Genomic DNA, 25129 nt, shown 5'->3' with positions numbered 1-25129 from the left:
CCAATTATGCTAATACCCCGCCGAAAAAGGCCGCTAAAATCCATATTTAAATTATTAACACAGAGACTCCGGCTGGGCCAGCGCCGAATTCGGTTTCCAAAGCAACTCCTAGCCAGATTGAGCATGTTTAACATTAATCTTGACTGATAAATTAAAAAAGAATTAATTAAAATGAGCAATCACTAGACAGGCCCGGAGTGCTTTGTTGATGTTTTCCTACACACTTCCTATGGCTTAGATGTAATTAATTCGCAAGGTAAACAATACAAATATGATTACCTGTAAGCCAATGATTAATTTGTAGGCGAGCTGGCTTGAAGTCGTTAGTTTACATGTCTAAGGGATATTTTACCCGTGGAACGGCCTTAACTACTCAGCATGCAGCGTAGAGTATCTCAGCGTCGACGCTCTTCCTTGAGATAATTCCCGAGACTTTTATAAGCATTTTTTCATAATTTTGACAGTTTTCGTATGCTAGAAAATGAGCACTTGGGACTTTGGTCTTGTGAAGAACGTGGGTGGCTTCCCGTGGGGAGGGGGGAAAGAGGGGGATGCGGGGGATGCGGGCCTTCGCAGAAGTGTTTGCATGCAGATCACGTATACATCTTTTGGCGAAAAAAATTGTATTAAATTCAAAATAACCAGCTTAAAGCATAAGCACAGCACCCCAAAGTCACGCCCCGGCATCACACCTAAAATGATTTGGTCGTTTTCTGGCCTTTTTACTTGAAATTGCCTCGCCGCTTTTTGTAACTGCTTGTGATTATTTTATTTTTTGTATTCTCTGACGGCATTAATATTCCGACAAATTATTTGTCACCCCATCCAGCCGAAGGGCTGCAAGGACACGCCCTACTCATTTGCATGAGAATCGGTATACGAAATGGTTATGTGTGGCATTAATCACTGGGAGACGAGCTGAATATTTAACGATCATTAATCGTTGGCTACAATTCGATTTTCTGCAGGGTCTGGGTCTTCGGATGGATAGCCCATCTAGTTTTGGGTGGATGGATGGTCATACTCATCGCATATTCCACAACACCCACATATTGAGTGCTGCTTTCTTGGCAACTGACGAATTGAGCATTTCAGACTTCTTTTCTCTGTTTTTCTTGTTTTAGCTAGTGTCAATGAACGCTTCAAATTTTCATCATTATAGCCTTGCACTGTGTACATTGCTTTCAGTCAGAGCCTTTCCCTTGATAACAATTGGACGACTATATCAAATAGCTGCGAAGTAGTAGTTAGTAATGAAGTAGTTTTAAGTGGGTGGCTTTCAATCCTAAAGAAGCAACATAGAATTCGATTTTTATTTGATCTAAATCGCACAACTATTTCGCGCAGCTTCCCTAGGAAACATTCGGAAAAATATTAGGAATAAGCTTTTAAGCACATAATTACCGCAAGGGTATATAGGCATCGGCTTGCCGAAACTAGTTCCATTGCTTGTTTTTATTTAAGGTAGACGAAATAAATTGAAGACAAAATGAATAACGAGAAGTAGTTGGGACAGAGAAACATGCGCAAAGCGACGACGTACGACTCAAAATACAAAAAAATCGGAAAAAAACGACAAAAGACAAAAAGCAAAGCAAAACAATAACAAAAACCGAGAAAATAAATATTCAAATTCTACACATTGTGCACATTTCATCGTCGAAATACAAATTGGACGGCACACTGCAATACTTACAGCAAGTATTTCCCGACTCGGCTTCTAGGCGCCACGAAAAACTAGAAAATCTATTTTCGAAACACTCGCAGCACAGCACCGAACTGAATCTGTCACAATTACTCATGTGCTTCTGAAAGCCATCCGCTGGGCATATATACAACCCACATAGTCGGCTTTCAGCACGCCCAAAAACCAGTACATCCCAATCCCCATCCCATTCCCATTCCCATTCCCATTCCCAGTTCCATACGATCCCGAGGGGGTTACGTTGCTACACATGGCCTGTTATCAGGGCTGGTCGGGCCAACAGACTTCCCAACCCGCACCCATCATTATGTATTATGTATTATGTATTGTGTTCGTGGACCGGGGGATCGTGTTGTTTTTCAAATTTTACATTGCCCGCCAGGCGGACGTTGATAAAATTCTAATGGCCTGTAAGCCAGTTGGCCAGTTAGCCAGTTAGCCAGTTAGTCAGTTAGCAGTTCTAGGCATGCTTCCATACTTGTTGTTGTCACGTCCCAAAACGAACGCTTTTCACACCGTGTCGAGCCTTGTAAATCGTAGTTATGTGCGCTTTCCACCCAGCTCGTGTAATTGCAATTACACTTCCTCGAGCCGAACTTGTAAATGTTTTCGAAATTTGCATCTAAATTCGTCTGCAGCGCGCTAATGGGTAAGAGCCGTTCGTTTCCAGTCGCCCGGGGGATAGCAGCACCAGCCAGACAGGGTCGTCTATGTCTATTTTCTTTATCTCTATTAGATAACTTGGAGTTTCTTATCTCCTGTGGGACATGTGCTCCAGATGATGCAGAATCTTTCGCTTTCCGAAAAGTGGTGCTGCAGAGCAAGCAGAACCAGATAGGGGCAACCTGGCGGAAACACACGTCCGACATGTCAGCAGTCAGTCCCTGCCTGACGCAAATGGATGGGTGAGTGGGTTATGAGTCAGCTAAAGAAGTGGCAGCCCAGAAGTCCAGAAGTGGAATAGCCACGAAATAGTTTGTTGACCAGAGTGTTTGATGCATAGATGCACTTCGGTGACGCACTCTTGCATTTGGATCGCAGTGCTCCGAGCACGTTGCCTTCTTCAGTCTGTTTAAAGCTGTCGAACGGCGAGGTAGCCGAGAATCACATCGAGTCCACCTCGAGATCCGCATTTCTGTTGCCGGGTGCGCGGTGCTCCGTGGCCAGTGAGGCGTGTGAATTCAAATGCGGTGGTCAACGCTGCGGTTGTCGCTTTCTTTGTGTCCCCAGTGGTATTTAATCAAAATCGAATAGAGTGGCAGAGAAGCGGCAAAAGCGGCAAAAAAAAATGAAATGAAATGAAATGAAATAAAACAATGCGGCATACAAAACGAGACGAGCACACCAAAATATCGACAAATCAACCGAAATTTTAAAAGAAAGGAAAGAACTCGGCACATCGATGTGGAATCAATGCAATAAATTAACTTGAATTTGCTTTTCGCTTGGCTAGCCGATTTCGATAAAGCGGAAAAAAGCGACGAATACAAACACAAATAAATGCGAATTCGATCAGCCCACGAAATTCGATGCGGAGGACTGACTAGGCCTCCCTGCAAATATTTATACATAGCTCGGATTTAGGACCTACCTGTCTGCCCAGCAGCGGTCCCTTGCTGATGAAGTCCTTCTTGGCCGAATAGAGCTCCGGCGGTGGTCCTTTCAGCGAATACCGCAGCCCGGCCTCCCCAAGGTCGTCCGACGTCCCCCGCAGGCAGCGGTCAAGGGCACGCTCATCCTCGTCTTCGTCGGAGGCGGTGGAAGAGGTGGAAGCGGAGGCGGAGGCGAAGGCGGAGACGGAGGAGGTGCGATCCCCTGCCCCGGGGGACTCGCAGACAGTGGTACTATTCGTGCGAGTGCTGTGACCGGAAGTGGTGGAGCGCAGTGTGGTGCTGGGATACGCGAAGGCGGGCAGGTCCGACAGCAGCCGATGGCACTCGACCTCCTGGCCGCCGCCGGCGGGGGCTTCCAGTGAACCGGCATCCGGCATGGACATGGCGATGACCAGATAAGATGGCGATCTCCCAAATCCAATCTTTCGAATCCCAAATGGCACGTGCAAAAATGCGCGCGAAAGAGCAACAAAATCCACAGTGAGTGTGTGCGGCTATATGTACATATATCTTGAAGATATATGTATCTTTACACTTATGTTGGCTCTGCGGCTCTTTGGCTCTTTGCTTATTTTGTTAATTGAAATGCGACAGTCTCGTTCCGTTGCCGTGGGCACCGCACCCGCCAAAAAATGCGAAAATACGAACAGAAACGCGATTACTACGGCTCGTGGGTATTAAAACGACTCACACTTATGGCTGTGATTAGCTAGATAAACTACTTTAGTACTACTGCTCTAGCCTAAGTACGATCTCATGATGAATCTTTTTGCCGAATCACAGAATTTATTCGTGGTGGTTGGCCAATGTTAAGCTTGAACCTCACACATCGCGCCGATTGCATTCACTTTCGAGCTGCACCATTAACTTGGTCACCTTTGGCATTCTGCGTTTCTGGCTTTCTTTTCGCTTTCGGCCACTGGCTATTTTTGCAAACTTTTCGGTGGCGAAGGTTGTCCCACAACTGTGAACCATGTCAGAGTTCACAAGAACGCGCCGATCGGTTGGCATACTATCGCTACCGCTATCGCTAGCTGGCCGACATGGCTGGTCAGGATACACCGCTAAGCTAGTATATGGAATTGGAATTGGAATTGGAATCGGAACTGGAACTGGAGTAATATTACAAATGAAACTCAGCAATTGGCTAATTCTAACGCGCGCGCAAACAAACGAAGCGGACGAGTAACGAGCCGATGGACCAAGTGCTGCGAACCAGAGAATATGTATCTGTATCTGGCGATGTTTCGTTTCGGCTCGCTTGAGTTCCCGCTGCGGACTGAATACTGCTTGGCGATCCGCAGTTGGTAGCCGACTTTCCAACGTACCGCGCACAGGCAATCTGCGATCGCGATCGCGAGCACATACCGCTCCGAAAGCTAAAGCTAAAAGCTGCTCTCTTATGTTGTTGCTGTGCAACATACATATGTATGTATGTGCAGGGATATGGGATGACTGAAGGGCTTAGGACTGTAAGCGAATGCCTTTTGGGCGATTAGAAAGACGCCGAAATGCCCTATCAGTACCCAGTACATAGAACTCAGTACTGAGCCGGTCTCTCTCTCTCTCGCTCTCTCGCTCTCCGCAGAGAGAGCGCTGTGGCGCAAAGAGAGGCTTGAAAGAGGCTTAAGAGCACTCCAGCGTGCTCTTTTGCACATGTGCGGATTATATGCTAGGCTCTGCAACCTTTGGGGTGCCAGAAAATTATCATCCGATAAGATTAGCTGTTAACATAGTAACAATCTTGGCATCTAGAATATCTGCCTTTTGGGCAGAATATGAACATAAATATTCTAAAAATAAGAGCGAAAGCGGGTATAATAAGCTTCATTTCCACTGCGTTCTTTATTCAGTTGTAGTATTCAGTAATAGAGTAAATAGGTATGTAGCAGGCAGAAGGAGTCGTTTCCGACCATATAAAGTATGTATATTCTTGATCAGGGTCAATAGCCGAGTCGAACTGGCCATGTCCGTATGAACGCCTCGATCTTAGGAACTACAAAAGCTCGAATGCTGGGATGGCAGCTTCCAAAGACATAGACGCAGCGAAAGTTGGTTTTCAAATGTTGCCACGCCCACAAACCTGCCAAACTATCACGACCAAAACATTTGGAAAATTTTAAATTTGTTTTTTCCCCAGCTGAGTAACGTTGGTAGTTAGGAACTTCCAGGAAGTAATAGTGAGTATTAATTAAAAACATGAAAAAAATGTTCTAATCTCCATTACAAATGTTCTAATCCAAATTACTAAACACTTTGACTTAAAAAATTTTTGGACCTTCAGCATTACTCAGAGGGGAACTTCCCTCCAGAGGAAATCGGACTTGGATGACAAAAGAATGCTAGATGACTGGCTCATCAGTATTCATTGAAATTTAACAATATTTAACCGGAAGCTGGAAATATATTTCGCAATAGTAATGATAGTGCCTGAGCTTAGTAAGTCTGAACCTAGTAACATTATGTTATACTTTATTTTAGGCCATTTAGACAAAGAGTGTGCGCCATCTGCTGGATCCCAGCCCATCCAATGTGGGTCAAGATCAAACTACTGATCGCGTCAGTGAATAAAAATAGTAGCCATGCTCCATTATTTCAACGTCGAGAACTCTTCCACATAAGTGTCTTCTGTGCCAAATTACCATATGTAGCAATTGACCCTCTGTATACTTTCGTTAATCAAACGCAGCAATAAGAATTAATCAATTAGAGACGAGAGCTCGTTTGCCAAATTAAAGTATAGTTGGAAATTAAAAATCCATTTCGCCACATGGATGTCGGCAAAAATTTAAAAATACTCGTATTCCAAAATACGATGATGCGTACATACGGATGTTATGAGAGTGCTGGGCTAATGAAAAACAGCTCAAAAGTTTCCAGGAAGAGCAATCTCCAGCGTGGCGTTGCATTGGGGCAGCAGCAACCATGCAATCGGCCACAAAACGCTTGTTTTGTAATCAACAACAAACTGCCGGCATCCCAATGATGCCAACATAAAACAGCAGCCAGAATAGCAAGTCTTACAAAATAGCCCTAAACGTCTGGAGGCAAGTGAGTTCCCCTAGAAGCCTGTTTACATTGCACCGAACTAGTCATGCCCTGTAAGCAATGTTTACAGAGCCACTAAATAAATAAAAGACTTCCTAGCTGGAGACTGCGAGTCTCTAATTAATTGCTCAGTCTAGCAAATCACATACTGATCTGGAGGAACCATGCGGTCTAAATTAGGAAATATTGCTCAAAGGGGCGCCGCTGGTTTTCAGATGCTAATGATCGAGCCACTGGAGACCGCTACCGCTGACCACAATGTATCTATCTGTCTATCCATCTTTGTATCTATGGTATCTGCTCAGATCGTATTGTATCATCCTAATAATTAACGCATTTGGATCATCAGCCATAAACTTTTTTTTAGCAGTTGATGCCAATATGGCAACAGCATCAGCTGCGTTCCCCCGTTGTGGATTTGGATTTGGCTTTGGATAGAGCATCACTTTCAGGTGGATCCCCAGACCCCCTGTCCTGCATATGTGCAACTCCGATCCGCAGGCAAGCGGCCTTCAAGTGGATCAAAGATCAATAAGCGAGAGGCTGTGAAGGGCCCCATACTATGGATCACTATCGATGTCTTCAGATCGAAGTCTTCAGATGTTCGATGTCAGACTGACTGTCTGTTTATCCGTCCGTGCGTCCAACACGCGCGGGCCTCTTAGTCAATTGCGTCTGTCCGTATATCTATGTCCATATATACATATGTACATATGCCTAATGCGTGAGTTGGCTTGGCATTTCTATATATTAATGCTCTGATAGTTTCATTCAGTGGCTTTTTTGCGCTCACCCACACACTTGATTAATAAATATTGATCCTGATTGAATGATCGAAAGCTTGCGAAAACCCGAAACAGGCAGTCCAGCGATCCGATCCGCAGGCCTGCGCAATTATTGAGAGCTCAGGTTTTGAAGTTCCCCTGACAGCTGCTCAATCAAATCGAATCAAATATTTGGGCTAACTAAACAAAAACCTTTCCTAAAGAGCCCCCAATTCCATGCCCTCGTCGATGATGTCTAAATTCTGGAAATTCGCAAAAATCAAACTCAATTACTGCCGCTGTCAATCAGCGGCAGGAATCGAATTGGGAATCGGCATCCCAATCGGAATCGGAATAGAGAGGCATGCGTAAGAGGCATTTGTGGTACTCCCATATAGGTGGCGTATCTCGAAGATACATTTCACTTAACTGTATGGCATATATCATCCATTCAACTACGGCGCAGAGCAGCCACCATGACAGCACACGCAGATGGCGATGGCGATGGCGATGGCGATGCCGATGCTGATCTAGATGGAAATCGGGGGTGATTTGGATGGGGACGGGCGTGGGGATCACTGGGAGCCGGCCGACGTGCGTTGACCCTGAGACTTGCCCACACCCACCCACGCAACGCGAAAAGCATAAACTAATAGTGGTTTATATATAGATGCACAGAGGGAAACAAGACACTATTTTCGATTCCACAGTCAGCACTGACCAATTTGGATTTGTGTAGGGAACAGAAAGTAGTAATTTTTAAAAATATAAATAATAAAATGTATATATTTCAATTTGTATTTCAAATTAAATTAAGTTAGATTAGCTCTTCCCTTGAGATACATTGTTGATCAGGACTTCAAATGCTATTTCCCCAACAGTCATTACTTTTGTCAGTGTACCAGACTGTTCCTTGAGTCTAAGAAACTGGCATGCAAATCATATCCCAGAGGCTTGCAAATATTTATGGGTATCATGTGGAAAAGACTTGAAGTGAGCTGAAATTAAAAACATTTTAAAAGTAGCAGAAGTAACATACAATGGCTAGCACCGCTCTATCGCCATAAAAGATGAGTGCCCGCTGAAAGGCAAGATCATGAAAATGGACTAGAATTCAAGTACATACGCGTGCATAACTCAATTTCCCGAGACCCATCCGGACTCTTTGAACTGTCTGCCAGTTGGGGAAAGACATCCGCCATCTGCAGATGATTCCGACCCTAATCCGCCCCTGAACCGCTCCAGAAATTCGCGTTGCGCCGATCGGTTCAACACACGGCGCTCGACTTTCAGTAATGCAACTCCTCCTTCGAGTGGCCAATGCACTTGCCAAAGACTTCAATTGAAAATTTTCATTTACACCAGGCCGGCCATTCAATGGATATGAATCGGCTTGGTTTTATATAAGGCTTTAACATTTATATTTCTTTCTGAATAATTCCTCCGTTCATTGATTCCAAAAACGTAATTGAATGCAGTGTGTGAGTTTCTCCACAGGCGGTGTATTCCTTAGTATTAGAAGGGCCAACCAATTTTCGAAATCGCGGAGCATATGCCATAATGCTAAACTCGAGCCGAAATTATGTCGATTCTGCGCTGCATCAGCATAATCTCCAATTGCAGCCACGAATTGAGCGGCTTTTGGCTTGGCATATGGCCTGATGTCCGATTTCTGATGGCTTTACTCTTGCTTTCGGCTGACTGACTAAGCCTAAGCTTTTGTTTTGGCAATCAGGGGCTGGTTTCGTGGAACTGCACATGCCACACACATTACACTGCTAGAAACGCCTAGATAAAATAGCTGAAATGTCATAGACCAACAGCACTTGGTGCGTATTCCGTGCTTCTTACTGTGTAATTTGCGATGAATAATTTTAATCATTTTAATCATTAATCATCATTTAATCATTGAAACCAGTTAATCATTGAAATAATTACTAACTACACGTCATTCACTTATGGGTTATGCTTTCATTAAAAATACACCACATTAATATTCCCTATTGCAAGTTTTATTATCGCACATGCTGGCAGGGAAGTGCCAGTTTCGCGCAGTGTAAGCACTTGACCTGGCTCCTATTGCAGCACCAATCGGTGGCCCAGCTGTGGCACCAGCTGCAGCGACACTCCAATCCGGTGGGTGCGAGATCATCTGCGTGGTGGTTCTGCGGCTCGAGAAGATGCCAGGTGAGCCCGGAATCGCCTTGAACCCTTGACATTACTTGAGGCGCAATTTAATTGCGCCCAGGGGGAATTGGCTGATTAACTGACTGACTGACTGCTGGCTGACTGGCTGCTGGCCAGTTGGCCCATTGCATAATGCATCATGCCTCATGCCTCATGCTAATAGGGAGCGGCACCAGGGACCGGGGATCGAAGATCGAAGATCGGAGGCGCGACTTCCCGTTTCGGTAGCGCCGGCAATTGTCACAATGATTTACAGGCATTCCGCGTTGGCAGCTATAAATTGCTAAATGGTTATTACAGCATTAATTACACGACGGCCCAAGCGTTGTTGGGCAAATCGAAATTGACCTTTTGCCCCACCCAGACTGCCGGTCTGCAGAATGAGTTATTATCTTGTAGTTGTCACTTACTAGCGGTGCGCAGATATGTTACTCCGCTCCAATCTCGATCTGGATGAAAGCATGCAAATGGGAAGCCAGAACCACTCGATGTCCATGTAACCAGCGCTGTCGATTGGAATTAAATTACACTGCCGTCGACAATGACAAAGTGTGCGAATAAAATAAGTTGTTTTCCTTACTTAACTAGCGAAACAAAGGAAATCCACCAACGCGACCAAGGCGACTAATGTAGTTACAATCAAAGGTATCATTAATGTGATTTATGAACTCTTTGCCTCATTAAATCAGCGAAAAATAGACATTGTCATCGCCGCTTTATCTAAACTATTATTAAATGCAGACAGGCCATATACTTTCCGTGTTTTAAGTCGATAAGTGCTGAGTCAAGAATCAACAAAAAATAGAAAAGTGTTTATATTAATTTCCTTTTTGATCTTGCAAGTCAATAATGCATTTAAATAAAATCGAATGGAAAAAAGCGAAAATGACAATATTGGCTTAGCTGTTTAGAAACTTGACAACCATTACTGGTTTTTAACATGGAAATCAGAAATCATATAAATGCATTGAATATCAGTTTTGCTTTATAAGCAAAAAATATCGATTTTAAGTTCTTATAATAAACAAGATAGAATGCTATAGTCGAGTTACCCGACAGATACCCGTTACTCAGCTAGAATCAGCTGGAATATCGGTAGAAATTGTGGAAAAAATAATAAAATGAAAAGAAACTTAAACATTTTTTAAAAGTTTTGTGGGCGTGGGCTTAATCTCAACATTCTAGCTTTTGTAGTTCCTGAGATCGAGGCGTTCATACGGACAGTCGGACGGACAGACGGAGATGGCCAGTTCGACTCGGTCTCTTAATCCTGATCAAGAATATATATACTTTATACGGTCGGAAAGGCTTCCTTTTGTCTGTTACATACTCTTCAACGAATCTAGTATACCCTTCTACTCTACGAGTAACGGGTATAAAAATACCCCTTTTTGGGCCAAGCTGTCATATTTTCAGACCGTTTTCAACACTAAGTCTGTGCCCATGTCAGTTGTCAGGCGGAAAGTAGTTGGCACTCAACCAGGTTGGAAACACACCCCGTCGAGAATCGGTAACCACCACCATGAGCGCCAGCGAGGGCGTCAGTCTCCCAGGCAACGAGGACACCACTCCGCCGCATGAAAAACATAAACAAAGGGCCAAAAAGGCCAAAAAGAAGTTCCGGAGTGCCAAAGAAAGTGTTCCGAATGCGATGGACGCGAAAGCCACTGCCAGCTACTTCAGTTTGAGCATCGTGGGCCAAATAGTGTCGGCCACCTTTCCTTTGGGTCCCGACAAGGAGTTCGTCTTCCTGCGCTACGAAATGGTCGCTGGTCCCGACTGGCAGCTGTCCTCCGGACCCCAGCACGGACTCACCCAACTGGCCACCAACAGAAGGGGCCACTTCAACGAGCCTATTGTGTTCAACATGCCCATCGAGGTGACCTACAAGAGCACCAGTCCCTATGGCTGTAAGTTCGACTTTGATCATTTAGAAGCTATTATTGATTCAGATACAAGCACTGCAAAGAGACCTGGGAACTTTTACTAAGTCTGCTTGGTAATGAGTTACAATTTTTTAGCATATCCTTCATTTCCTTTGGTTTTCAGGGCCCCAGATCCTGGTGAGCGTGTTCGGTCGCAGTGGCCTGGGAAGGGAAACACTACTCGGCTACGCCCACATCCACCTGCCCGTTTTTGGCAGCCGTCGTCCAGCAGATCAGACGGAGCAGCTGCAGGCCCCCATCCTGATGCCCAAGTGCCCCAGCATGATGGCAGACATCACCAGTTGGCTGTTGCGCCGGGAGCCGGAGCTGAAGGACCCCAAGGTGCTGCTGGACAACCTGAAGTGCAAGGGGCTCTCCATGGAGTCCTACGGCAGCCTGCAGTTCCAGCTGTCCTCCGTGATGAGGGGAGCCCGCAAGCTGGGCTACCATTGGCATTCCTGAGAGGAGAGTCCAGAGTGTGTCAGTAAAACGTGAACTGGGCGAAGCAGGAAAGCGTTTGTCTTAATCTAATTGCCGGGTGGGTGGTACCTCAAACTTGGCCTTGTTGGTTGTGGCAGCTAAGACGGCTTCGAAATGACGCGACTGCTGCTAATCCGACGCAGCAGACCTGCGGCAATCGAAAGCCCAATTCGAACGGTTAGCTTTGGATTGGCCAAGTGCCGGCTAATTGGATTAGGGCAATTAGTCTAAGACGCGTCGAACACAAGTGGCCATATAAAGACCCGGCCATGGTTCCGCCCCAGGCATTGCCGCCGAGTTCGCGTCCCGAGAGTCAGTCGTCCTGCTATGGACAGCGAGTAGTCGGCGCAGCAGAGTAGTCAGCCATCCAAGTTCAGACGAAGCCACCACCGAAGCACCACCAGTACCAGTACCAGCGCCCAGAATGGCCAGCCTGAATCCCCCGAGCTTCGCCTATATGCGCGATGGGCGCAATCTCAGCCTGGCGGAGAGTGTGCCCGCCGAGATCATGCACATGGTGGACCCGTACTGGTACCAGTGGCCACCGCTGGAGCCCATGTGGTTCGGCATCATTGGCTTCGTGATTGCCATTCTGGGCACCATGTCGCTGGCGGGCAACTTCATTGTGATGTACATCTTCACCTCGTCGAAGGGACTGCGCACGCCGTCCAACATGTTTGTGGTGAACCTGGCCTTCTCCGACTTCATGATGATGTTCACCATGTTCCCGCCGGTGGTGCTGAATGGATTCTATGGCACCTGGATAATGGGTCCCTTCCTCTGCGAGCTGTACGGCATGTTTGGCTCGCTCTTCGGATGCGTTTCCATCTGGTCGATGACGCTGATTGCCTACGATCGGTACTGCGTGATCGTGAAGGGCATGGCCAGGAAACCACTGACGGCCACGGCGGCGGTGCTCCGGCTCATGGTCGTGTGGACCATCTGCGGAGCCTGGGCTCTGATGCCGCTCTTCGGCTGGAATCGCTATGTGCCCGAGGGCAACATGACCGCCTGCGGCACTGATTACTTCGCCAAGGACTGGTGGAACAGGTCCTACATCATCGTCTACTCCCTGTGGGTCTATCTCACGCCGCTGCTGACCATCATCTTCTCCTACTGGCACATCATGAAGGTATGACTTCGCTTAGTAATTATCCAAGGATTCGGTTAAGGACTGACTCTTGTCCCTCAGGCTGTAGCTGCCCATGAGAAGGCCATGCGGGAGCAGGCGAAGAAGATGAACGTGGCCTCCTTGCGGAACAGCGAGGCCGACAAGAGCAAGGCCATCGAGATCAAGCTGGCCAAGGTGGCCCTGACCACCATATCGCTGTGGTTCTTCGCCTGGACCCCGTACACCATCATCAACTACGCGGGCATCTTCGAGTCCATGCACCTGAGTCCGCTGAGCACCATTTGCGGATCTGTGTTTGCCAAGGCCAATGCGGTCTGCAATCCCATTGTGTATGGACTGAGGTGGGTGCTGCCCTCTTCTACCTAATGTATCTAATGTATCTAACAACATATATTCCGATTCATCTCCTGCCGCAGCCACCCGAAGTACAAGCAGGTGCTCAGGGAGAAGATGCCATGCCTGGCTTGCGGCAAGGACGACCTCACCTCGGACTCGAGGACACAGGCCACCGCCGAGATCAGCGAGTCTCAGGCTTAGGCGAATCAGGGACGACGACTGCAGACGTAGGGAACTGACGGCTCTAGATCTACAAAGACTCAACTACTTGTATTTTGCAAAGGCACCTCAAGGAAAACCCCAAAAAAAAGATGGCAATGAAAAATGTAAAAAAAATATTGTAAAAATATAACAGCAATTGATACAAAATCAAATTCAAAATCACCCAGTTATCACATACTGCAACTGCTTTGTAGGGCGCAGGGCCCCAAAGAAGTTTGTGCCTTTATTTGGTAAGTAACATTTCAAGCATTTCAACCATTTGCCTAGCCATTGGATCACATAGTTCGTCAATCAAAGTCAGTGCCAGTTTCGTTATCAGTACGTTATCAGGGTAATCTGGGGAAGTCTTCAGCGGTAGTAGGTGTTCAGGCCGAGGTCTATCAAAGTGCCATTGTGGCGCCGTTCTCGCAGCTCCTGGGTGAAGAGGGCACGTCCTTGCAGCAGGATGAAGTCAATGAGCCTCCTGTTCGAGCTCTGACGCAGTGCGTCAGGATCAGATCGCTTGCGAAGGTAGTTAAAGCAGCAGGTTCTGGGTGAGCAAAATGTACAGCACTTGTGAAACGCACCCCTTGCATATCATATCTTACCGAAAGTGCTTTGTGCCACATGCGCTGGCACACTCCTTGCCACAAGTGTCGCATTTTATGGCCTGCGAACTGGGGCACATCAACCAAACGCCTTTACAACGCAAACCTTTAGTTACACAGCCTAACCATTGATTACTCTTAGTCTGAACTCACATAGCAAGATGATCTGGAAGTGCGCCAGCCAATGCATCGTTGTCTTAGTCATTGGTCGGCAGTCGGCAGTCGGCTCAAAATGCGGTGCCACACATATGATCTTCTCCTGGTGTCCTGTTTCGTATCCCTGAGAAAGCGCAAATGAAGGGACCGAGATGCCGGCTCCTGACTTTATATACTCGTCGGTTGCAGGACAGCTGCCCACTTTGAGATTCATTCAAAGTGGCATTCAAAGTGGTCAATGAAGCATGTGGCAGATGAATAACCGGGAGGAGGATTCCAGTGGGCATGTGAACACGCAGCGCATATTAAGTAACAGCACACAGACAATTGCAGCTTGCGCAACAAGTTCATGGGGTTATTTTGGGGTCGATTGGGGTGGGGGGCGCTTGGCAGCCGCAAATCAAAGCAGCTGGACACAGGTTGTAAAACTTCTTAATCTTGCTGGCAAGTGGCAAGTTAAGCATATTAAAATTGTGAGCAAGTCTTCAAAGGCGACTGCGGATTTCCACACCATACTGAGCACATTGAGTGTTGTGAGGTTGTCAACTTAAATCCGTCCCAACAGTTGGTTTATATCTTTAATTACTTGAATTTAGTCATCGCAATCAATTTTAGTGGCAAAGCGACATTTGTAACGACCTCTGTTTGAATTTCAACTTACGATATACGACATTCAAGACATTTTCCACGGTGTGGCAACACCGCTTCCATCCAGTGTGACCTCAGTTAGTCCGTTTCAGTATTTTAGGTGGAAGAAGAAGCCGGCCCACTCTGCGATTTGGAAAGAAAAAACGTAAACATTAATTTTGCACCAGTTCTAGTCATAGAACGCGATTAAATATGTGGGAGCCGCCACGACTGAGTGCATCGCTGCGCACCAAAACGGAGCTGGAGGCCCGAAGCCGGCGCTTCAGCGTCCTGCGGCAGGCGAAAACCACCTCTACTGCGTCCACGACGACGAACAGCCAAATGTAAGTAGCGATTTCACCACCTGTGAATTTCGGCTCAACTTTGTTTCCCTGCAACTTCGATCCACTCCAGCAAGGAGGAGCAAACCATCGCGCGGCTTCTGGCCCAGATGGCGCCCGGAAAGCAGCCCGCCGCAAAGGTGCAGCTGCAGAAGCTGCGCAATCTGGTGCAGGAGTGTATGGGCTACGAGGAACAGCCACAGGTGGTGGAGCACGCCGCGCTCTTCCTATTCTGGCTGCTGCTGGATCAGCGGGTGCTCCTGGTGGCCACCACCCAGCGGCTGCACGGCATGTTTGGCCAGACCTTCGATCGCAAAAAGACGCAAATCCACGACTGCGTCCAGGCCATCGGCGATCTGCTTGAGGATCACGAACGATCCGCGCTCAAGCGCTGGCGACAGACGCAGCACAAGGCGCCCGGAGTAGGTCCGCTTTGGGGCGCCCATATCCATGTCAAGTGCACGCCCGCCGAGTGGATGGACATCAGCCTGCTGACGGATCTAGCGCCGGATGCGCTTCTCAAAAACCGCACCGTTAACAAGTTCTCTATGAAGTACAAAACTAAAGCCGACCCGGTGGGGTCCAAGAGCTCGGAAGCCGTCAAGTTGAGTACGGAACTGCAGACTCTGCTGGGAATCTCCGAAAAGCTGGACGACGAGCACCTAATGAATCGCGTGGGCGACATTCTCGGTTCCAAGCGCAGCAACGAGGAGTTGCAGAATGAACTAATGGAACTTCTAGGATTCGATCACTTTGAATTGGTGGGAAAACTGCTCCAGGAACGGGACAAGATTGCTCGCCAATTAGATCAGTTTGCCACCCGATCCCGCCGCGTCAAGGAGGTGAAACAGAAGCGCATCCAGACGGCGGCCAGTGGGGGAGCCGCAGAGCGGCGTCCCACCGTGGCTAGTGCCGTTGTGGTTCAGTCGGCCCAGGAGAAGCAGCTGGGCAAAATGCAACGGCGGGAGGAGAAAAAACTGCAGCGCATCATGCGAAGCATTAAGGACGAAGAGGCCGAGGATGATCCGAATTGTGCAGTTGCCGTTTCCGTTCAACAGCTGCGCATGCAGCACCAGCGAAAGCTCTTGGAGGCCGCGCAGCGCGAGCCTCTGTTGCACAGCACAAAGGCGGCTAAAGCGGAGTTCAAACAGTCCTTGTACAACCAGCCCATCCACTATCCTTATGTGTTCGACAGCCAGCTGGTGGCCAAACAGCACGCAGGCTTCATAGGAGGCAGCAGAATCACTCTACCCGACAACGCACAGCGTGTCGATAACAAGCAGTGGGAGGAGGTAAAGATCCCAGCGAGTGAGCCACCCCCACTGTCCGTCGGCAACAAGCGCATTAAAATCGAAGAGTTGGACGACGTGGGCCGACTGGCCTTTGCCAACTGCAAGGAGCTGAATCGCATCCAGTCCGTGGTCTATCCGGTTGCCTATCACAGCAACGAAAATATGCTGGTGTGCGCGCCCACGGGAGCCGGAAAGACCAACGTGGCTATGCTCTCTATTGTGCACACCATCCGTTGCCACCTGGAACAGGGAGTCATCAACCGGGACGAATTCAAGATCGTCTACATTGCCCCAATGAAGGCGTTGGCCTCGGAAATGGTTGATAACTTCTCCAAGCGCCTGAAATCCTTACAGATCGTTGTACGTGAGCTGACGGGTGACATGCAGCTAACTAAGGCTGAAATGGCTGCCACCCAGATATTAGTCACCACACCAGAGAAATGGGACGTGGTAACCCGAAAGGGTAAGCATAATATTTTATATCTTGCACAACTTGTTAACAAAATGATGTTTCAGGCAGCGGCGACGTGGCTTTGATAAGCCTGGTAAAGCTACTCATCATTGATGAAGTGCATCTGTTGCACGGTGAGCGTGGTCCTGTTGTGGAGGCATTGGTGGCCCGCACCCTCCGCCTTGTTGAGTCCTCGCAATCAATGATCCGCATCGTAGGTCTATCCGCAACCCTTCCCAATTACATCGATGTGGCTCACTTCCTGCGTGTGAATCCTATGAAGGGTCTGTTTTATTTCGACTCCCGCTTCCGACCTGTTCCACTGGACACCAACTTTGTGGGCATTAAGTCGGTTAAGCCGCTGCAGCAGATTGCTGATATGGACCAGTGCTGTTACCAAAAGTGCGTTGAGATGGTGCAAGAAGGTCATCAGATAATGGTCTTTGTCCATGCCCGGAACGCCACTGTGCGAACGGCAAACGTAATCCGCGAACTGGCCCAGCAAAACAATACCAGTGCCCTGTTCCTTCCCAAGGATTCCGCTGCTCACGGACTTGCAACGCGTTCGATACAGAGGAGCCGAAACAAGCAGCTGGTGGATCTGTTCTCTTGCGGCTTGGCCATGCACCATGCGGGAATGCTACGCGCCGATCGTCAGATGGTGGAGAAGTACTTTGTCGAAGGCCACATCTCGGTGCTGGTCTGCACGGCCACTCTGGCCTGGGGTGTCAATCTGCCGGCTCACGCTGTTATTATCCGAGGAACAGATATATACGACGCCAAGCATGGTAGCTTTGTCGACCTGGGCATTCTCGATGTGCTGCAAATCTTTGGCCGCGCCGGTCGGCCACAATTCGACAAGAGTGGAGTGGGCACGATCATCACCAGTTATGATAAGCTTAATCACTACCTGTCGTTGCTGACCAATCAATTCCCCATCGAGTCCAACTTCGTGAATTGTCTGGCCGACAACCTTAATGCGGAAATTGGTCTTGGCACCATTACCAATGTAGAGGAAGCGATCGAGTGGCTCAGTTACACGTATGTTGATACTGCACTTATATGTACGATCTATTTGATTATTTTCTATTTTGTTTCGTAAATTAAAGGTACTTGTTTGTGCGAATGAGAATAAATCCGCATGTGTACGGTATCGAGTATTCGGAGCTACAGAAGGATCCCACCCTAGAGACTCGCCGCCGAGCTCTCATCATGACCGCATCGATGAGTCTGGACAAAGCTCGGATGATGCGGTTTAACCAGCGCACCATGGACATGAACATCACTGACTTAGGTCGCACTGCATCTCATTTCTACATAAAGTACGATACAGTGGAGACTTTTAACGAGTTGATGAAGCCATTTATGACCCAGGCTGAGATTTTGGCCATGATTTCCCAGGCGCAGGAGTTTCAGCAGCTTAAGGTGCGCGATGATGAGATGGAGGAATTGGACGAACTGAGAAACAACTATTGTAAGATAAAGCCACACGGAGGAAGTGAGAATATACACGGCAAGGTAATGATTAAACTTGTACAAGCCGAACCCAAGCTTAATTGTATGTTCTTTGCCAGGTGAACATTCTCATCCAGACATATCTTTCCAATGGGTATGTGAAGTCCTTTTCACTGAGCTCCGACATGTCATATATAACCACGAATATAGGAAGGATAACCAGAGCGCTGTTCTCCATTGTACTGCGGCAAAATAATGCGGTCTTGGCGGGATGCATGCTGCAGCTTTGCAAGATGTTTGAGCGGCGCCAATGGGACGTTGACTGCCACCTCAAACAGTTCCCAGCCATTAACGCTGAGACCATCGACAAACTTGAACGACGCGGTCTGAGTGTCTATCGGCTGAGGGATATGGAGCAGCGGGAGCTAAAAGAGTGGCTACGCAGTAATACCTATGCAGATCTGGTTATCCGGTCGGCGCAGGAACTACCCTTGTTGGAGGTGGAAGCCAGTCTGCAGCCTATTACCCGAACGGTGCTGCGTATCAAGGTGGACATTTGGCCCAGCTTCACATGGAACGACCGAGTTCATGGAAAAACGAGCCAAAGCTTCTGGCTGTGGATTGAAGATCCAGAGTCAAACTACATTTACCACTCGGAGCTGTTTCAGGTCACCCGGAAGTTGGTGATGAGTGGCCAGTCGCAGCAGCTGGTGATGACCATTCCCCTGAAGGAGCCACTGCCACCACAATACTACATTAGAGTAAGCAGCGATAGCTGGCTTGGAAGTACTACATGTATTCCATTATCATTTCAACATCTGGTGCTGCCGGAACACCACCCGCCGCTAACGGAGCTTCTGCCCCTCCGCCCACTCCCTGTCAACTGCCTCAAGAACGTTCTTTACGAATCGCTGTACAAGTTCACGCACTTTAATCCAATCCAAACGCAGATCTTTCACTGCCTATACCACACCGACCACAATGTGCTCTTAGGCGCTCCCACTGGCAGTGGTAAGACCATCGTGGCGGAGATAGCCATCTTCAGGGCACTTAACCAGAATCCCAAGTGCAAAGTGGTGTATATTGCTCCACTCAAAGCGTTGGTAAAGGAGCGCATAGGCGATTGGGAGCAGCGCTTCCAGCGCTCCTCTCTGGGTCTCAAGGTTGTTGAGTTAACTGGCGACGTCACTCCCGACATCCAGGCCATCCGCGAGTCACAACTTATAGTTACCACCCCGGAGAAGTGGGACGGCATCAGTCGCTCTTGGCAGACCCGCGAGTACGTGCAGCATGTGTCCCTGATCGTCATCGATGAGATCCACCTGCTGGGAGAGGACCGCGGACCGGTCATCGAGGTGATTGTATCGCGTACAAACTTTATCAGTTCCCATACCGGTCGAGCGATTCGAATTGTGGGATTGTCCACCGCATTGGCCAACGCTCAAGATCTGGCCAACTGGCTGGGAATCAAAACGATGGGACTGTACAACTTCAAGCCCTCGGTGCGTCCAGTGCCTCTCCAGGTGCACATCAACGGCTTCCCAGGAAAGCACTACTGTCCTCGCATGGCAACAATGAACCGGCCCACGTTCCAGGCTATTCGCACCTACTCCCCGTGCGAGCCAACCATCGTCTTTGTCTCCTCGCGCCGGCAGACGCGTCTCACTGCTCTGGACCTGATTACCTTCGTGGCCGGCGACTCCAATCCCAAGCAGTTCCTGCACATCGCCGAGAACGAAATGGAGCTGATTCTGCAGAATATTCGAGACCAGAACCTTAAATTCTGCCTAGCTTTTGGCATTGGTCTACATCACGCCGGCTTGCAGGAACAGGATCGCAAGTGTGTTGAGGAGCTGTTCCTGAATAGGAAGATCCAGGTCCTGGTGGCCACAGCCACACTGGCATGGGGAGTTAACCTGCCAGCTCATCTGGTGGTGATCAAGGGTACCGAATACTTTGACGGGAAGGTGAAGAAGTACGTGGACATGCCCATTACTGATGTGCTGCAGATGATGGGACGAGCCGGGCGGCCGCAGTTCGACAATGAAGGTGTGGCCGTCGTTCTGGTCCACGACGAAAAGAAGAATTTCTACAAGAAGTTCTTGTACGATCCATTCCCCGTAGAGTCCAGTCTGCTGGGAGTACTACCGGAGCACATAAACGCGGAAATCGTTGCCGGAACTGTTCAGTCAAAGCAGGCCGCTCTGGACTATCTTACGTGGACTTACTTCTTCAGGCGACTACTCCGAAACCCGTCGTACTACCAGCTACAGGGCGTAGAACCCGAGAATGTTAATGCCTTTATGTCCAACCTGGTCGAGCGCGTGGTCTATGAACTTTCTGCTGCTGCCTGTCTGGTGGAGCGGGACGGATGTCTGGTGCCAACCTTCTTGGGGCGAATCAGTTCCTATTACTACCTGTCGTACCGCACAATGAAGCATTTTCTGGAGGATCTGCAGCCGGGCATGAGCACCAAGGAAGTTCTTCTCGCCATCGCCGATTCATACGAATTTGATCAGCAACCTGTCCGGCACAACGAGGACAAGTACAACGAGCAGATGGCTGAAGTGAGTCGCTTTAGACCGCCGTCATCGTCCTGGGACTCCCCATACACCAAGACGTTCCTGCTACTCCAGGCCCACTTTACGCGGCAGTCCCTTCCGAATTCGGATTACCTAACAGACACCAAGTCGGCTCTGGACAACGCCACTCGAGTGATGCAAGCCATGGTGGACTATACAGCGGAGCGCGGTTGGTTGTCAACCACTCTGGTTGTGCAGCAACTAATGCAGAGCGTCATTCAAGCCCGCTGGTTCGACGGCAGTGAGTTCCTAACGTTGCCAGGAGTGAACGCAGACAATCTCGATGCCTTTTTGAGCATACCACACGATGAGCACGACTATTTGACGCTGCCCGTGCTGAAGGAGCTGTGCAAACAAGAGTACGAAGTACTGGCGAAGCCTCTGCGAGATTCCTTCGAGGAGCACGAGATTGAACAGATGTATAAGGTACGCTTCGTATTTCCAAATTTCTGAACGATTTATAAGCAGCACTTTACGCATTTCCAGGTAATCCAAGACTTGCCCGAGATAGCACTTCAAATAGCCGTAGAGGGTCGGTATATGGAGAACGAGTATGCCAAGCGACCGCTCTCACTTTCTGATGACACGAGGAGCGAATGGTTGCCCCTACATGCCAATGAGGACTACGTGCTCGTAGTAAACTTACAGCGCCTTAATGTCAGTGGACAGAGAAGAGGTGGTGGACAAAGCTACACGGTGCACTGCCCCAAGTATCCAAAGCCCAAGAACGAAGCGTGGTTCCTAACCCTGGGCTCCCAAGCCAATGACGAGCTCCTAGCCATGAAGCGGACTTCCATTCGCGGACAGCGCTGCTCCAACCGCATTTCGTTCCAGGCAACTCCCCGACTTGGACGTCTACAGCTCACGCTTTATTTCATGTCCGACTGCCTCATGGGCTTTGACCAGCAGTACGACCTGCGCTTCGAGATCATCGATGCAAAAGACGTCTAAAGTCCTCTTAGGAGATTAAATCTAACGTATACCGTAGCATTCTGTAGAGTTGAGGCTTACCTTTTAGTTAATGGAGTTCATATGGCCTATGAACGTTTTCCACAATCACTGTTATCACCTAGAGCTTGTAGTAAAACTGAACTTGCGTATTTATTGTGTGATTCCCCAAAACATGTATAACATTTTTATCATTAGTAACTTGCTTCGCGACGAAGCTCCATTGTTAACCGACCATGTAGAACCTACCTACATGAATCCTTTTCTATGAATTTATGAAGTAACTATTTTTATTGAGTAAAGTGAATAAACTTTGTACTGAAAGCGCAGAAAGGTTTTTAAATTCCACCACAAAATGGACTCGAATCTTCGACATGATCATTTTTAATTTCTCAATACATACATTGGCATACCTATTGACATGTTAACTACATTTACTCTACAAGGCACAGTGGCGACACCTGACGTTCACTTGCCTTTCAAAGAAGTGAATCAAAATGCATGTTAAAAAGAAATAGTACCAAGCGACAGGATTAAAATAGCTTTTAATAAATAACTCTTAATTGATTTATTAACTTTGAATTTGGGAGTTAAGCTATGAAAATAAGGAGAGTAACGCGAGAAAGTAAGCCAAGAAAGTTAGGAACGAAAAGAGTCGACAACATGAAGAGGTTAAACAGTTTAAGCCCGGTGAGGCTAAATATGTACTTGAATCATTAGTTCCCAAGTCCGAGCAAGGCGTTTTAAACTGTTCCAATATACCAGCTGCGAACATTATTCGCTGCGAAAATATGTAAACGACCCACCTCATCCGAATGTATTGTTTACGTGAGGCGTCTTTTAATGGCGGGTTTTATCTGAGTCCTGCCCATTTCTGGAGGCTCCTACACTCCAACGTTCCTGCCCTCCTGCCCCACACATGGGGCTGAGAAATGAAAGCATATTCAAGTGATTAATGCAGATGGCCACCACATCGGGCGAATGCGGATCCGCTGGTCCCCGGGGAGTCCCCGACTAGGATAAGGAGCTGGCCTCCTCCCACAGCAGTCGAGTAATTAAACTTGATTAATTGTCTAGTCAGCATGAAGGTAAAAATCGGCGTAGCCAAGATAAACGAAACGGAAATGGAAATTAATTAATATGAGGCTAAGTAAAACAAAAAGAAATAATGAACAAGTTCGCTTTGGCAATAAACAAAGGAACATTCAATGATCCAATCGATGGGCTCGAGTGCCATGTTGGTTCCCCAAATATCCACAATATCCAATTTAATTTCCACCTGCACACTTTTTACATTCCTCTGTGCAGTGCTCCCATCCCACCTTGGAATCGGCAATGTCGAAATTCCATAATCAGAAAACAAATAAATAAACAGCTGGAAAACTTTTCAGAAACTTTTGCACCTTGTGCACATAAAGGGTTTCATTTTGTCTTGGCACGCCAACTTTTCAGCCAAATCAGCGATTTCGCAAAGTGGAATTTATTTAATTTGCATTCGGATTTAGGTGTTAAGTAGGGCTTTTTTAATGCAGATGAAGCTAGAAATTGTATTGAATTTGTTTAAAACGAATCTAAAGTTCCAAGCCGCCAAGTTTGAAAGATTTTATAACTTTGCACAGCACTGGTTCTTTCGACAACTTCGTTTTGCAACACAACGTGAGTTGTCAAAAGTAGAATTATAGTTTATTTTCTGATTGTTGGCCAAAGCTAACCTGTTTCTAATCTGAACTAAAACTAATCCTCAACCACACTCTGAAAAACTTGAAAGCTAAGTTTCAGTACCTGCACAAATTTTAGCATTTGGAAAGTGCTGCAAAGTACCCCGAATTTTAAGTCACATCCCAATATTGTAATTTGCCAATTTTCTATAGTAACTTTTCTGAATTGGATCCCATTCCGTGGAAAGCATTGGACTGACCTCAGTCACTTACGCCTTTGTTCCTACTGAAGAGTCGCATCTATAGCGTAGAGACAATGTCCACCCAGGGATCCACCAACCAGACGCTGAGCTGGGGATACGTCGGCTCCGAGACATTCCAGACCGGAAGCCCAGTGCCGCCTCCCATCAGTTTTCCTTATAGTCAGGATCAGACGAACCTGATTCTCAACTACCTGCCGCAGGACATGACGGAGTCGGAGGTGCGCCGTCTCTTCTCCAAGTTCGGGGAGATCCGCAAGGCCAAAATCATTCGCCACCGCTTGACTGGCATTAGCTGCTGCTACGGATTCGTGGACTACGTGTCAGCCCGCCAGGCGGCTGCTGCCCAGAGCAGCATGGATGGCTACGAGACTCGCGGCAAGCGGCTGAAGGTGGCCTTCGCCCGACCTTCCGAGGACCAGAGCAGGAACTCCAACCTATACGTGGCCAACCTGCCGACGCACCTGGACGAGAGGAAGGTGCGAGAGCTCTTCGCCGTCTACGGCATCGTCTTGGATGTGAACTTGCTGCGCCACAAGTTCAACCGAACTTCCCGCGGAGTGGCCTTCGTGCACTTCAAGCACTGGCGGGACGCCGAGATGGCCAAGTACGGCATGGATCGGCACATGATCGAGGGCGCCTTCCGGCCCCTGGCGGTCAAGTTTGTGGATCGCCCGCCCAAGGACTCGCCAGCTCGAGGAACGGGTCCTACCCACAATGGCCTCCACTTTAAGCTCCGGGGCAAAGCTTTCCCATCAACCTCCAAGCGCCGCCAGGAGCGGGACGATCACCCTGAGTCCAAGCGTTCTCGCGACTCCGACTAACTATTGCGCGTATTTTGCAGTGCCTATCTTTTGTCAGAACTAGTTTAGTTTTATTTTTTAATTGAATTGAGAACGAGTAATATATAACGAGATCATATTATTATAAAGCCTTTGGGAAAGGGAGATGCCATTTGAGCTTATACCCACCTTCCTTTAGGTAGTCCGGTCCAATTAATTTCGGTCTTAACGCATTCATGTAGTTATGCATTTGGCTGCCCTCTGTTTTTGGCCTTACATAAATAATTCATTATATTGCCGCAGGAGCTTGGCTTATCGTTCGCAAACAAGCCACTCCTACGGACGTCGGATCGTCGGATCCTCGGCTCCTCGGCTCCTAAAAAACATTAACAGCTTTATCAGTCGCCTGGTACCCTCAATTTGCCCAGGGCCTCCAGTTGGCCAAAAAAGGTGCGGAGCATCCGATTCCGATTCCGATTCCGTTTCGGTTTTTGATTTCGATTGCGGGGTGCATGCAAAGGATTCGCGAGTCAAATAAATAATGAAAACAAAGGGCGCATAAATATTTGAAGATCGCA

General features: G+C 48.0%; 6 protein-coding genes across 6 annotated transcripts in view; 4 read left to right on the top strand and 2 right to left on the bottom strand.

The window, feature by feature from the left end:
* Positions 1-4683, bottom strand: part of LOC6553158 (A disintegrin and metalloproteinase with thrombospondin motifs 9) — a 34366-nt gene extending 29683 nt beyond the window's left edge. The window contains exon 1 of the mRNA XM_001980030.3: positions 3297-4683. Coding sequence (XP_001980066.1) covers positions 3297-3701 — 405 coding nt within the window. The 5' untranslated portion in view covers positions 3702-4683. The remainder of the gene's footprint in view (positions 1-3296) is intronic.
* Positions 4684-10677: 5994 nt separating this feature from the next.
* LOC6553160 (B9 domain-containing protein 1) lies at positions 10678-12073 on the top strand. Its single transcript, XM_001980032.3, has 2 exons — positions 10678-11227; positions 11367-12073. The coding sequence occupies exons 1-2, from the start codon at positions 10840-10842 to the stop codon at positions 11702-11704; spliced, it is 726 nt and encodes a 241-aa protein (XP_001980068.1). The 5' UTR covers positions 10678-10839; the 3' UTR covers positions 11705-12073.
* LOC6553124 (opsin Rh6) lies at positions 11989-13426 on the top strand. The gene is made up of 3 exons (XM_001980033.3): positions 11989-12854; positions 12915-13195; positions 13271-13426. Exons 1-3 carry the CDS (start codon positions 12147-12149, stop codon positions 13389-13391), a joined length of 1110 nt encoding a protein of 369 aa, XP_001980069.1. The 5' UTR covers positions 11989-12146; the 3' UTR covers positions 13392-13426.
* Positions 13427-13579: 153 nt separating this feature from the next.
* Positions 13580-14303, bottom strand: LOC6553125 (trissin). The gene is made up of 3 exons (XM_015154681.2): positions 14153-14303; positions 14000-14090; positions 13580-13941 (listed from the first exon to the last, which is right to left on the bottom strand). Exons 1-3 carry the CDS (start codon positions 14202-14204, stop codon positions 13761-13763), a joined length of 324 nt encoding a protein of 107 aa, XP_015010167.2. The 5' UTR covers positions 14205-14303; the 3' UTR covers positions 13580-13760.
* Positions 14304-14894: 591 nt separating this feature from the next.
* LOC6553126 (activating signal cointegrator 1 complex subunit 3) lies at positions 14895-22174 on the top strand. Its single transcript, XM_001980035.3, has 6 exons — positions 14895-15126; positions 15197-16878; positions 16932-17907; positions 17976-18384; positions 18441-21329; positions 21390-22174. Exons 1-6 carry the CDS (start codon positions 14996-14998, stop codon positions 21852-21854), a joined length of 6552 nt encoding a protein of 2183 aa, XP_001980071.1. The 5' UTR covers positions 14895-14995; the 3' UTR covers positions 21855-22174.
* A 1651-nt stretch (positions 22175-23825) lies between these two features.
* On the top strand, positions 23826-24593 carry LOC6553127 (ELAV-like protein 1). The gene has a single exon (XM_001980036.3). It carries the CDS (start codon positions 23826-23828, stop codon positions 24591-24593), a length of 768 nt encoding a protein of 255 aa, XP_001980072.1.
* The last annotated feature ends 536 nt before the right edge of the window (positions 24594-25129 follow it).

Source organism: Drosophila erecta, unplaced genomic scaffold (genome assembly GCF_003286155.1).
Source record: "Drosophila erecta strain 14021-0224.00,06,07 unplaced genomic scaffold, DereRS2 tig00000000-arrow-pilon, whole genome shotgun sequence".
NCBI lineage: Eukaryota > Metazoa > Arthropoda > Insecta > Diptera > Drosophilidae > Drosophila > Drosophila erecta.
Note: the sequence above shows the minus strand (reverse complement) of the source record. Positions and strands in the feature narration are given on the sequence as shown.

Bases quoted from the DNA above. Each gene is read 5' to 3' on its own strand.
- LOC6553126 (XM_001980035.3), top strand. From the start codon at position 14,996: ATGTGGGAGCCGCCACGACTGAGTGCATCGCTGCGCACCAAAACGGAG. The intron at 15,127-15,196 runs GTAAGTAGCGAT...GATCCACTCCAG, and splicing joins ACGACGACGAACAGCCAAAT to CAAGGAGGAGCAAACCATCG. The intron at 17,908-17,975 runs GTATGTTGATAC...CGTAAATTAAAG, and splicing joins ATCGAGTGGCTCAGTTACAC to GTACTTGTTTGTGCGAATGA.
- LOC6553124 (XM_001980033.3), top strand. From the start codon at position 12,147: ATGGCCAGCCTGAATCCCCCGAGCTTCGCCTATATGCGCGATGGGCGC. The intron at 12,855-12,914 runs GTATGACTTCGC...CTTGTCCCTCAG, and splicing joins CCTACTGGCACATCATGAAG to GCTGTAGCTGCCCATGAGAA. The intron at 13,196-13,270 runs GTGGGTGCTGCC...CTCCTGCCGCAG, and splicing joins CCCATTGTGTATGGACTGAG to CCACCCGAAGTACAAGCAGG.
- LOC6553125 (XM_015154681.2), bottom strand. From the start codon at position 14,204: ATGACTAAGACAACGATGCATTGGCTGGCGCACTTCCAGATCATCTTG. The intron at 14,091-14,152 runs GTGAGTTCAGAC...TGCGTTGTAAAG, and splicing joins CTTCCAGATCATCTTGCTAT to GCGTTTGGTTGATGTGCCCC. The intron at 13,942-13,999 runs GTAAGATATGAT...TTGCTCACCCAG, and splicing joins TGTGGCACAAAGCACTTTCG to AACCTGCTGCTTTAACTACC.
- LOC6553160 (XM_001980032.3), top strand. From the start codon at position 10,840: ATGAGCGCCAGCGAGGGCGTCAGTCTCCCAGGCAACGAGGACACCACT. The intron at 11,228-11,366 runs GTAAGTTCGACT...TTTGGTTTTCAG, and splicing joins GAGCACCAGTCCCTATGGCT to GGCCCCAGATCCTGGTGAGC.
- LOC6553127 (XM_001980036.3), top strand. From the start codon at position 23,826: ATGTCCACCCAGGGATCCACCAACCAGACGCTGAGCTGGGGATACGTC.